The sequence below is a fragment of the Tachypleus tridentatus genome, chromosome 8 (assembly GCF_004210375.1).
Source record: "Tachypleus tridentatus isolate NWPU-2018 chromosome 8, ASM421037v1, whole genome shotgun sequence".
NCBI lineage: Eukaryota > Metazoa > Arthropoda > Merostomata > Xiphosura > Limulidae > Tachypleus > Tachypleus tridentatus.
The window spans coordinates 37,265,368-37,278,456 of record NC_134832.1 but is presented as its reverse complement, the minus strand read 5'-3'; the positions used below and the strand labels follow the sequence as shown (position 1 = coordinate 37,278,456).

The 13,089-nt window shown below is 29.8% G+C and overlaps 1 protein-coding gene across 7 annotated transcripts in view; it reads left to right on the top strand.

The window, feature by feature from the left end:
- DZIP1 (DAZ interacting zinc finger protein 1) overlaps window positions 1-13,089 on the top strand; it is an 88,040-nt gene that overhangs the window by 69,716 nt on the left and 5,235 nt on the right. For 5 of the 7 annotated variants that reach the window (XM_076448293.1, XM_076448288.1, XM_076448290.1 and 2 more), the window contains exons 17-19: window positions 1,817-1,963; window positions 7,066-7,276; window positions 9,966-10,039. In XM_076448293.1, the coding sequence (XP_076304408.1) occupies window positions 1,817-1,963; window positions 7,066-7,276; window positions 9,966-10,039 (432 nt within the window). The remainder of the gene's footprint in view (window positions 1-1,816; window positions 1,964-7,065; window positions 7,277-9,965; window positions 10,040-13,089) is intronic. The other 2 variants (XM_076448292.1, XR_013012069.1) reach the window with 2 other exon arrangements.

Below are 13,089 nucleotides of genomic sequence, written 5' to 3'. Positions count from 1 at the left end.
AACACGTACATGTGCTCTTGTACCAACATATGGAAAAAGGAACCAAGAAAAAGAATTGAATAAGTGATAAAATGGTAAGAGTCTGTTTAAACAAGAAGACTAGGTCTAGCTTGGGCATACTTTAGTGAGTCATTGGACACTCAGATCTAGCTGGACTGAATCTAATCTCATTCTTTTGTAACTTAATTCCCCTCGGTGGGCACAGCAGATAGCCCGAGGTGGCTTTGCTATAAGAAAAACACAAACACACGTAACTTAATCTGTTGAACAATGAGATTTGGCATTTGAGTGACATGTAAAAGGAAGTAGAAAACAGTTATCAGTCAAAGCTGTATTTTATTAACATATTTCTGCAGTATTGGTTTCATTAGAAAGTGAAGAGTGAATAAAGCAAAAACAAAAGAGGGAAACAACATTGAAGCCTTTCTTTCTGTTCACAAAAATTCTGAGGAAGAGGAAATGCCAACTAAATAATCATGTGGATATCTGACACTATGATTAGGAGTGAGAGGTGTTCTCACATTAGGTTGAATGGCTGATTGAATGAGGTATAAAAGGCCAAAAGGCTATTGTAGTCCTTGCTTTCTGCACTATCTAGAGAAAAAGATGCAGAGTGTATGTATATTTGTGTACACAATCATATATTGAAATTCACATTTATAACAGCTGATGCTAGAAGGTATAATGTCTAGAACATTAATAGTTCTCACAAGTGGAGATGAATGTCAAGAATATGAAAACTAAAATGTTTGTGACTCTTACTTTCCAAACCATTTATGAAATTTCACAGCAACATAGTTTTCACAATATGTTATTTACTCAATTTTAGTTATAAAAACAAGGATGCCAGAGATTCTTGAATTTTCATGGCTGGTAGCGTGCTGGTACTTCTAGTTATACCAAAAACTCACATAAACTGTTTTTATGTTTGTACATAATATATTCATTAGATATTTTAGAAATATCTAAAAGCTGATATTTCTCATGCTTTTAGTGTCAGTTTGTGCATATTAAATAATTTTTGTGATATGATTCTAAAAGATTTTTATTTTTATAGATTGTTTGTTGGTACATGTATGGTTAGAAGATTTTGTGGTAGTTGTGGATGTTTCTCACATTTGTAAATTTTGTGTATGGGTTATTTGTTTAATGTGTTATCATCATGTGTGTTCCTTGCTGCCTAATTTGACAGAAGGTTGTAATTTTCTTGTGGTTTCAGTTGGTTGAGTTGTAAATTTTAAAATTGACATTAAAGTTTAAATTAGTTCTATGTGAACAAGTCTAATATAAAGGAAAGGAGGATTGTAACATGCAAATACTAATACTTTACTTTCCTGTAGTTCATATTTTACCTATAAAAAGTGTTCACAATGAGTTACTTAAGGTTAAGGTTACCATACTATATTACAGATATGCCATTTCATTTTGGAGTATATGTAGCTAGTTTTAATTATGATTTCTCAGTTTGATACTTATGGTTTTTGCTGCGTGCTTTACAAACTTAGCTAGTCAGTAAGTAGGAAAAATAGTTGAAACACTAATTGAACTGACTTTCCATATTGGTGTTAGTGTCACCAATTATTTGGCAAAGTAATTCATTATAAATATACAAATCAGTTATTTACAGTAAAATTAAAGTTTTTGAGTTTTTATGAGCAACATTTTTAAAGAAGATTTAAGAATTTGAGATAACTTTAGTTGATTATGCTTATTTGGGTACCAACATTTTCTTAAGTATAAATTATCTGTTTTCCAGAGCAGGCAGTGTGTAAATAATATGGATACTTCCAGTTTTGTGTACCATTTTTCCTTGTAGTTCATTGGAGACAAGTGAGGAAACTGAAGAGGAACTAGACAAGAGTTATGATACTAGGATGAAAGTATCAGCACACCATCAAAGTTCTGAGAAATGGAATATGACTAAAACTTCTCCAAAATTGGCTGAGAGGATGTACAGTGAGAGGTGTAGATGTACTAAATGTTAACTAACTGTCAGTAAAACTTAAAGCTAAGCATTCTTACTGATCTATGAACTTGTTAATTTGGAGGCTGTATATGAGATATATGTAACAAATGGTTCACATATCTAATCCTTAACCTCTCTCAAAACCCTTGGGTAAAAATTATCTGGCTTGAAGAGCTTTATTATTCTATAAACTTTCCAATGCTTTTTAAACAAGCTCAGAATTAAAGTGATCATTTTGGATCTTGTTTCCATCTAATAATAGAGGAGAGTAATATTGCTTACATCTTTATTTTTAAAAATTTAAAAAGTAAAAAATTCCTCAGCTGCCTAATAGTCAATAGATGTTAGCCTTTCTATATCATGATCCAAAGACCCTATTCCCATTCCAACATTTTGCTCACCCTTTGTGTATCTGAAGAAACCTTACTATTAGTTTTTACATTTTCAGTCAACCTTTTTCATATATGTTTTTGATCTCCTGTTTTCTCATTTGGTTGACTTGCTTGATTTTCAATAATGATTAAAATCTTCCATCATTGCAGTCAGTTTAAACTTTTTACATTTATAATGTTTTCGTTTTTATATTATTCTTTTTTACCCAATCTAGTCTTTCTACTAGCAGATACCTTGTCTGGCTTTAATTATTTAAGAATTTATTTTAAAACTATTTTCCAAGTAATTCAGTTGCTTAATTTACACTACATAATTTTTGTCTCATCTTTTCATATTTGCTGTTTTGATATTTGGAACCAAAATCTTATTATTTGTTATCTCCATATGCAACAAAATATCAAACCTAGTTGAACAATGATTACTTGCACCCAGATCTTTCTTAGTCTCTGCCTTATCAACCATTTCTTTATTAGAAGTTAACAATAGTAGTTCCACAACAAGTTGATGAAGAAAACCATCTTGAACAGTTTTTAAAATTCAGTATTTCACCATGATTTTACTCACTCATTTTCTAAAATTAAAATCTCCTTATTAACACTTGAATTCTTTATCTTCCTATATAGTATCTCATTAATGTCATCTGTTTCACCTAATAGTCTGTAATAAACTCCAACTAAAACACTAAAAACCAGCCTCATTGCAATTTGTTTTTATGTTATCAACTTGATCAGGATGTTACTCATATTTTGTATATAAAGCCATTTCTCTTCCTTTTCTTTTTCAGTACTCTATCCCTTTAAATTTACATTTTATAACCTTGTGTTTCAAAAAAATTTCTGTCATCAAAATTGTCTATTTAGCTAGTGTTCACTTATTACCATTGTATCAGAATTCTTTGTTTTGATTAGTGCTTTAAAGTCATAAATTTTATTTTGTCAAGCCTACTATTAAAACTACTTTTTTTACCTTCTTCTCAAACTGTACCACTCTCATTTTATTTTTTCTTTACTTTTGTGGTTTTGTTTTCTCCATTATATAATCTTAGTTTAAAGTTGTTCTTACATTTAAGTTAATAGCTCTTGCAAACAATTTAGATTTCAAATGTAAACCATCCATTCCATAAAATTCCCTCTTCTCATAAGTCCAACCAGCCAACCTGTTCTTTCTTGCATATTAACCTGAGCTTAGTACTCATGCCTAGTGACCTACTTATAATTTCATCCCACAGTTAAATCTTGTCACTATCTCTTATGGAATTAAGTTATTATGGTCTTTTTCTTTGAATGCTCGTATCAGTGCTTTGTACTTAGCAATAAGCTTCTCTGACCTATCAGCAAAAAACTTCTTAATTTTTACTTCTTTAAGTTTATTAAATACATTCTTATATTTATTACAAAATATTTTAATAATTTTATTTAGTATTTCTTTATTAAATCCATTGATTATTAATTTCTAAATTATTGTATCAACATTAATAATGAAATATTTTAATTTATTACAAATATTACAAAATTCTGAATAGTTTTGATATTGTAATACTTAGAAGAGTATGGCACATTACAATTAAAAGAGGGTAAACCGTATATTAGAAAAGTGAAATGTTTTATAAAAATATTTAGTTTTCATTATTTTTATTTCAAGATCTAAGTAATGTGCCCCCTACATTAGAAATTGAAACATTTTCAATTTATAATTCAAGTAGATAAATAGCGTTAATAAAGTTATTTATCTCTATATTATTTATACTGATTAAATCATCTACATACCTGTAAGTTAAGGCAAAAATATCTGAGTTTATACAGTTTTCAATAAACTTATTCTCATAGAAATAAAGATATAAATTTGCAATACAAGTATTATAGTTAACTCCCATTGGAAAACCTATTACTTGTTTAAATACCTAGTTATTGAAAAAATATATAATTATTATCAATGTGGGAACTTAATATATCTTTTGTATGTATGGAGCTGAATTTTCTTTCTCCCAGTACAATGAAAGGGTTACAAAAACTTCTATTAATAAATTCATAACATGAATTAAATATTTCAATAGAATCATGGTACACAATTTGGTAAAATCAAATTTTTGAATATTTTTCACTTGTTTACAGTTATTTAGGTATTCAAAAATAGGTTGATTATTTTTTATTAACCAAAATGTGTTTTTTGTTTTTAATATTTATATTTTTAAATTTATTAAATAAAATGTTAAGTAACTTATTTAATAAAATGGCTGGTTGTTTAATAATTATTTTTATTAAACTAGAAATAAATTTAAATGTAATCAGATATTTGTAGAATTTAGGAATAGCATATAGAAAATAGTTTAGAATAAAGTTTTTATAATCTTTAATGAAATTCTTAATTACTCTCTTTAAATTGGTTAATAAGTTTAAATGTTTGTATACTTTTGATTTCAGTTATCATAGTTGATTCATTCTACTTTTTACAAATAAATCTTAATATAAATTATTTCTCTTCATGTATGCCATATTGAAAGGAATGGGAGCTCCAATGGCCAAGTCATATAAAAAGTTAGAACAGATAATTTTGCTGTTTCTGAGGTATTAGCATATCTGAGCTATGTCTAATAGATTCACTGTTCCACTTTTAATACGAGGGCTGTTCAAAAAATACGCGGACTGTTTGAATTGCGCGGCTCCAGTTGGTTCTAGGGGAATCCGCTTGGTGTTGCTAGGTTCGCACACATCAGCTGATTACGACGCCATTTCCCGATTGCAGATATCTTCATTTGTGTATTAGCTACGCGGTTTTAAGTGAAGTGCGATTTTCTCGTTTGGCGGATTTCAGAATGAATGACCTGAAGGAGCAACGACTTGCTGTGAAATTTGTGTTAAACTTGGAAAATCTGCGACTGAAACTTTTGCTATGCTTAACACGACTTACGGTGATGTTGCTATGAAGCGTACGGCATGTTTCAAGTGGCATGAATGTTTTAAGGATGGTCAACAGTCCATTGAAGATGATGAGCGTCCTGGATGTCCTTCCACGTCAACTGACGACCCACACGTCGACAAAATCAACACCCTGGTGCGGGCAAATCGACGTCTGACTGTCAGGGAGCTTGCTGAAGAGTGTGGGATATCAGTTGGATCTTGTTACGAGATTTTGACTGAAAAATTGAAGATGCATCGCGTTGCTGCGGAATTCAGCCCTCAGAACTCGTGAGTTTTTGGCCAAACACTCGATCACTGTTCTTCCCCACCCCCCTACTCACCTGACCTTGCTCCTTGCGATTTTTTCTTGTTTTCCAAACTCAAAAGACCCTTGAAAGGAAGAAGATTTGAGACGATTTCCAAGATTAAGGCAAATGCGATGAAGGAGCTGGAGGACATTACAAAAGAAGCGTACCAGGACTGTTTCAACAAGTGGAAACACCGTTGGGATAAGTTTGTGCGTTGGGGAGGAGAGTACTTTAAAGGGGTCCCAGACCTGTAACTTCTAAATAAAGTACATTTTGTTTTATGACGTCAGTTCGCGTATTTTTTTAACAGACCTTGTATGTAGTTTGAAAAAATCTTAGATGAAATGCAAAAATGCTTACTTTGGAATTTGTTATTTTTGTTCAGCACATTATTTGTGTTTTAAAAAGAAGCATACACTTGCAAAAATTGAAAATAAAAAATATGTAAAATAATACATTCCAGAGTAGGATCATACATGCAACATTTTGTATATTAAATTATGATCTGAACCATGAGGTAACACTAGGTTTCATGTACAACGTATTTCTAAACATGAAATGATAAAGAATGAAGTGTTAAAAATGTAATAGGCTTGTACTAATGTCTTGTGACAAGTATAATTGATTTTGTAAAAAGTATATTAGTAATCATGTTGTAGTGCCATTGTAAACTTAAGTATCATATGTCACAGCTTAAAGAACTTTTGTAAGAAAAATATCTTAATACAAATACATATTTATTTTATAATATAAAGTGTTGTTGTTGGGTGTTGACAATTGGTATCATCGCTGTAATCAGCATATACTCTCACTGAATTTGGTCAAGGATTGAAGTTGCTGCAATTGGTTGAATTGATGAGCTGATTTCAACTAATTGGCCATTATTTTCAAACAAGCAGTTAGATACAAGTTAAGGAAACAACTGCAAACCATACTGTCTTTTTTATTGTTTTAACTCCCTTTTAAATTGAATCTTAAGAGCTTACAATCTGTTATTATGACTTAAGTTCAAGTTAAATAAATGTAGTTAAAAAAAAGCTTACTAAGTATCTGTTAAATGAAGAAAAATTTAATTTTAAAAGCTTTTTTACAATAACTATAATAAAATCACTTTTAGGTACTTAACAGAACAGAGTAAAGGGCTTCTAACTTGTATGTAAACATCTTTCAACATGATAAATATGAGTCATTAAGTTTTTGTTGTAAGTGGTTTGTTTACAGTCTTATGCAGCTTGATTTCATTTGGACACAAAATTCCTGTGATGCTGGTTAGTGGTCAGCAAAAATGATAAGTTCCCAATTAGATATTTCAAGTTAATTTTATTTATTTTATATAATCAAAGTATTTAGTGTACTTACAGAGTTTTTACTCGATTGTTTAGTCCTGTATTTACTATACTGTAGGCTGTGCAATGCCAGTTTTATAAGAACAGGTTACATTGATAATGCTGTTTTATGAATACTCATATGTAAACAGTTATTAATCTTTTTCTTTTACTAGTAGTGAAGAAGACCTGTCTGACACTCTAAAGCCTGTTGTGGGAAAAGTTGAACGAAATGTTGTCACAGTTCATGAAGGTAGGGGTCAAAAAGTTGCAGAAATAACTCAAGTTATGGAGCAGATGATTTCAAGTCTTTCAATGAAACAACCTCCTAGTGGTACTGTAGACGTATTAAAACCACAGTCTAAGAATCAACATCTTTTTATGCAAGTAAGAATTATTTCAAGCATTTTTGTAGTTTTTTCTCCATTTAGAGTAATCTGTGTTGCTTGGGATTTTCAAGAGGGAAAAGAACTTATAAAAGTATTTAACACAGTGTGTCACCTATATTCATTGTCAATGATTCATTTTGCCTAATACAGACCTCATTAAGCTGGCTGTGACACAAGATAGTAGTGTTTAAAAATATTATCGGCCTAATACTAATGTCTTATGACAATAATTAATTATGATTATGCTTTGTCAACTTAAAAAAAGACGTTAATGATATAAGAATGGTTGTAACAAACATCAGAGATATGTATATATATAGTGTTCGAACAGCTACCGTGTTGTGTTCCAGCCAACCAAATGAGCCATTTATTGAGTGAAATGCATTGTTGGCAATGAATGTAGCAGACATATAGTGTAGGTGAAGTATTTTTATACAGTTTTTTTTAAACATCCTGAAGGACTGAATAAAGAATGTGGTGTTAAAATTTTAACAGCCCTAAAACTAATGCCTTGAAGTATTTTGCAGAGTTTGTCGTTAAATAGTAAAGGTAATTATGTTGTAGTGTTTTCGTTATCATATGTTACATTTAAGAGAACTTATATAAAAAATCTTATTAAAATATATTTCTGTTGTAATATACAGTAGTGCTGCTAAAAAAAAAATCTTGCACAATGAACACTTGTTAGTCTAAACAATGACAATCCAAATTATTTTATCGTATTGACAGATTTTCACAATGGGAAATTTAATCTGTAATCCATATATACAGATTGAAAATTAAAAAACTATTTTTATAGCATACATGCATTTTCTATGGATACATAATTTAGTAATCTATACATGGCTCCACGAGAGTCAAATAGGAGTCTATCCATATAAGAAAGAAGGTAGTAAACAATTATATTATCTTGTGTGTACTAGTTTACAACAGTACTTTCACAGTAGGGATATGCACCTGAAACATAACAGGTATCAAGAGGTCAACAGAGCGATTTATGCAATATTCATGTTGAGTCACACTTTTCGAAAATAAAGATGAATAGAAGTGTCAGCATCATTAAAATGTGATACTTGTTTACACAAAGTAATTCCAAATGCAAGCCTTGATGACATCATTAGACATTTTAATGTAGGAAAAAATGTTGTCATGAGGAAGTCAACCATATATAATCAAGTCTAATTTTAAGTTTCTAAATCCACTTTTTTGAAATGTTTCAAAACACTTTTATTGTAAAAAATTTGCTTGCTGTATTTTCATTTTTTGTGATGTTTAAATCCTTTAAATATTGGTGTTTTCAAAAACTTTTGAGTTGTTTATACCTGATCTAGAGTGAAAATTGAAGAATGATTTCAGAAAATTAATCATTCAATTGAGTCTTTAATATTTATTCATTTGTTTATAGTTTATTTGGTTAATATTGTAATAAATAAACAAATCCTTCAGTTCTAACATTCCATAGCTTTTAGGTAGGGTTTTAAAAAATAATAGAAATGTTATTTTAAAGAGTTTTGTACAACATTTTGACTCTCACAAAGTTACCAATTTCATCCTTAATTTTGGAGTTAATGGCTTCTAAAGTTCCAAACTTTTACACCATTCATTGCTATTAGCACAAATTTAAGACAAATGCAAAAATAGAGCAGTAACCAAAAAAATATGCCTATTGAAAAGAATAGGGCACAGTTACGTTAGTAAGAATTTGCGTCACTTTTGTGAATATATCAAATTCAATTGCTCTAAGTATGATTCAAAGAGCCTCAGTTATTATAATGATAATACCATATTTTTGCTGCATGTACCTTTAAAACAATATATGTTACAGGCATAGATAAATGAAGCATCTAAATATAGAAACATGGTCTAGGCAACCATCAGTGTAGCTGCTATGGTATGTCTAGTTTAAGTTGTTTGTAGTATTTTTTAAGTCAAGTAAGTGTTTAAAAAGAGCTAAATATTAATGAGGCAAAAAGTAAAAAATAGGTTGTTGAATCCTGTTCTTTATTTTTCAAAAATTGAAAGTCAAAACTAAGTTTAGCAATCTGAAATGACAACAGATTTATATTTTATTCGTTTATAGGATCAAAAACATGAGATTTGTATCAGTCAGTTTTGAACTGTTTTATCTTATGAATAATAGACAGAAATCAACTAGAAACTATATCTTTATTTGTACATGTCTGAAAACCAATGAAATAGAGTTTAAAATATTTAATAAAATTCAGGTAATTTATAGAGTAAGCCACATGTTCTGATAGACAATATGTACTCTTCTAGTTGTCTTTAAAAGGTAGCTAAAAACTTTGAATGTGCCTTGTGTCTTAAGCAATGAAACTTAAATAATATATAGAGGTATATGGACTACTGTAGTTAGAATTTTGGAACGTTAGTTTTAAATAATTTGCACTGTACACACTGTTTCATGTTTGTTTTTTTAAATATGTTTTGCAAACCCTAACAAAAATCAAGCAAAAATTATTAACTGAAAGATTAACTATATTTTGTCATTCATATGTTCCTCACTTTATGAGGAAAGATTTGTAGATCACACACTTTCCAGACTATTTGAAACCGGTTGCATGCATTTAGTCATCACAGTGAGTAATTGTGTTCATAAAACATTAAAAATAAACTAAAGATTTTTGTCATCCTTTTATTGATCTTGTTTGTTTTTTTTGCATATCCAGAGAAACCAAACAAGTGATCATGATGATCCATCTGATTTGTCAGAAGAAAGTGTTGAAACAAACAGCAAAAAACAGTAAGTTCAAAAAATTGTGTATAAACTGAAGTATTTATTTACTAGCTTTGTACATAACTCCGGAAAATAAATTAAACATTGAGACGTTTGTAAGTCATATGTAACAAAAACCATGATTAGGTGGTTAGTGTACTTGATTTGCAATCTGCAGGTCACAGGTTCAAATTCCTGTTCCTCCAGATGTGTTTGCCCTTTCAGCCATTGAGACATTACAATGTTACAGTGAATCCCAATATATACTGGTGGTAGAGTAGCTGTTTTACCTTAAGTCTTTCACTATTAAATTAAGATGGCTAGAACATATAGCCTTTGTGTAGTTTTGCATGAACATTGAAACAAAACAAACTTACAAATCATTTGTAATGATCAGAAACCCACTTGAAGTAAAAATGTATCTCAAGATGGCTGGTATGGGTATTAACGTTTTTATTAATAAAGCAAAGAACAACATTTTGACCTTCTTAGGTAATTTTCTCTTTGTTAACCTGAAGATGTTACACATACTCACTTAGCTCTGAGCATTAAATTATTTTTCTCCATTATTAGATTTCCAGCGATATTAACATGAAGAGGTAGTTTGACATATGCATGTATATATAAATTGAAGCTAATATTTTTTAAAATAATTTCAAATAGATGAAATATTTATATCCACTCTTGTTTTCTTTAATACTTCTGGTTAGTTTTAGATAGGTTAACAAGGAAAGAGGAAATAAGATAGTCTTATTAATAAGAATGTGGAATTTTTAAGTAAGATAATTATTCATAGTATAGTCAAGAAAAGCTGTAGTTTTTGAATTATTGGCTTAACTTTGTAGTATTGTGATACATTTTACCTATTATACATCTTTACATATGGTGTACTGAAATTATAAACTTTTCTTATTTTGTATGTTTGTTTGGAATATTTAATGTTCTTATTGCTTGTGATTGGCCATTTCTGATGTAAGAATAACCATCAATTTCCAGATGGCTGTTAAACTTTTACACTACTATCCTCCTTTACTGGTGTAATATTTACACTGCTACATCATTTAAAGTACCATTTTTTACCTCTTATACTGTCATCCACTGTGCCCTTGTACTACCAGCTTTTTACTGATTAACTCAAAAGTCCATTGGCATGCAAGTAATTTAAAAAATGGAAGTTATATGGAATAGAATTTAGTAGTATGGAATTAGTGGAATTAGATGCTGTAGGCCTACCCCTTTTACTATATTATTAAAGTCATTCAAAGACATGTCCTTCAGAAATTTCATTAAAAAAATATAAACATCCAAAATTTCAAGGGAAAGGTATAGATGTTGACAAAAGAAACATTTTACATAAAATCTTACTGAAATTGCTCCTTAGTAACAACACTTATGGACAGTAATTTACAATTGACATACGTATGGAGTTGTGCTACAGAAGATTGTAATCTGACTACACCAAAGGCTGTTACACAAACTCAGTTTTGAATTGTAAGATTATAATTTTTTCATTAACAGGTTATTGCACCTTTGAAGTCTTCAAGAGTTTAAAAAGCATTAAAACAAAGGTCCCCTACGTTGGTAACACACAAGCATTTTGCTGCAGTTGATTCTAAGTCATCCAAACAATGACACAGTACTAAGTTGATTGACAGTTTAACATGCCAAATGGTTTTTAGAGAAAGTTTATCCCTCACATCAGAAGATGGGAATGTGTCTGTGGCAGCATACTACAGGCTTATAGTTGTCATGTGGTTAGACAAATAACAGCAACAAATACTAGCAATGAAACCAACATGTTTGGTGAATTTGGACAGATCTTTAAATGCAGCTATTGATTGTTTACCACCATTTCATAATATTCTTTAAGATATTTTGCATATGTGCCTCTTAACTGCTGTTGTTGTGAAGTGACTTAGATCATTTTTGGTTTGAAGTATTTTATTTGTCATTGTTTACTAAACTTTGTAGTTAACAGTTTTGATGCATGACACATATTAATAACAGTTTAGAAGTATATAATGTTAACCTTTGGTGACTTCAGTTATGTTATCAGAGCCATGTCATGTACACACTACTCTGCTATTGTCTTCTGTACATTGTTTTTGTTCTGGTATGTTTAAAGGGTTCTAGTTTAGTTTATTCTTTACAGAGACTTTTACTCCACAAGTAATTTTAAAAGTATAGGATCAATTTTATATGTGTTATTTGTGTTTTGTGTGCAGAATGTCAATTTCTGTTATTTGTTCTTATTTCCCATAACAAAATGTGGTTGTAATTGGTAACACCAACTCTCAGCTCTATACTTTCTGTGGATGATTATTACCATACTCATATTTTCATTGTGTCAAAAAAATCGTTTCATAACTGTTCAGAAAAACATGTTATTAAGCTGAAGGTTTAATGTGTAAAAGTTAAGTTATTCAGACATTTTCAGTCATTCATTGTGTCACAATACAATAGCAAGTACATATTAGTAGTGAGAGTATTTTACTATAAAGTGTTCACATTCTTACAAATCTATATCATTTAATATAGTATCTAGGAAAGAAAATGTTTTTATTGCATTTTTCCAAAAAATTGAATTTTGTGATTTAGTTACAGTACCTGTTTCAAGCCGTAGCCTTATAGGTCAATCTTTTTTACACATAAATTGGTATAAATATTTCATTGAAATAGGTGTAACTAATTTACTGCATAATTCTAATCTTTTATTGAAAGTTTGTAAGAAAATACTGGGTGTGATTATTACTTTAGGTTAATTGTTGCTTCATTTGTAAGCATGATTTTCATTTAATGTTTTCTCACACTTAAAATATTTAATCATATTTATTAAACATAGATCATAGCTGTATTAACTGTGTAATTTGTTTGATGATGTATTTGTAAATTTGGTATATCAGTTACATATCTCTCAAATTCATTCTCTATATTCCTATGGTGGCATTTCTTTTTATTCCACATTACATCTTAATAGTAGCATAGTTATATGAGAACAAATTACATTACACTGAGTAGATTATTATCTCTTCTTAGATGTTTCACCTCAATAGTGTTTAAATAATATCATAATAATT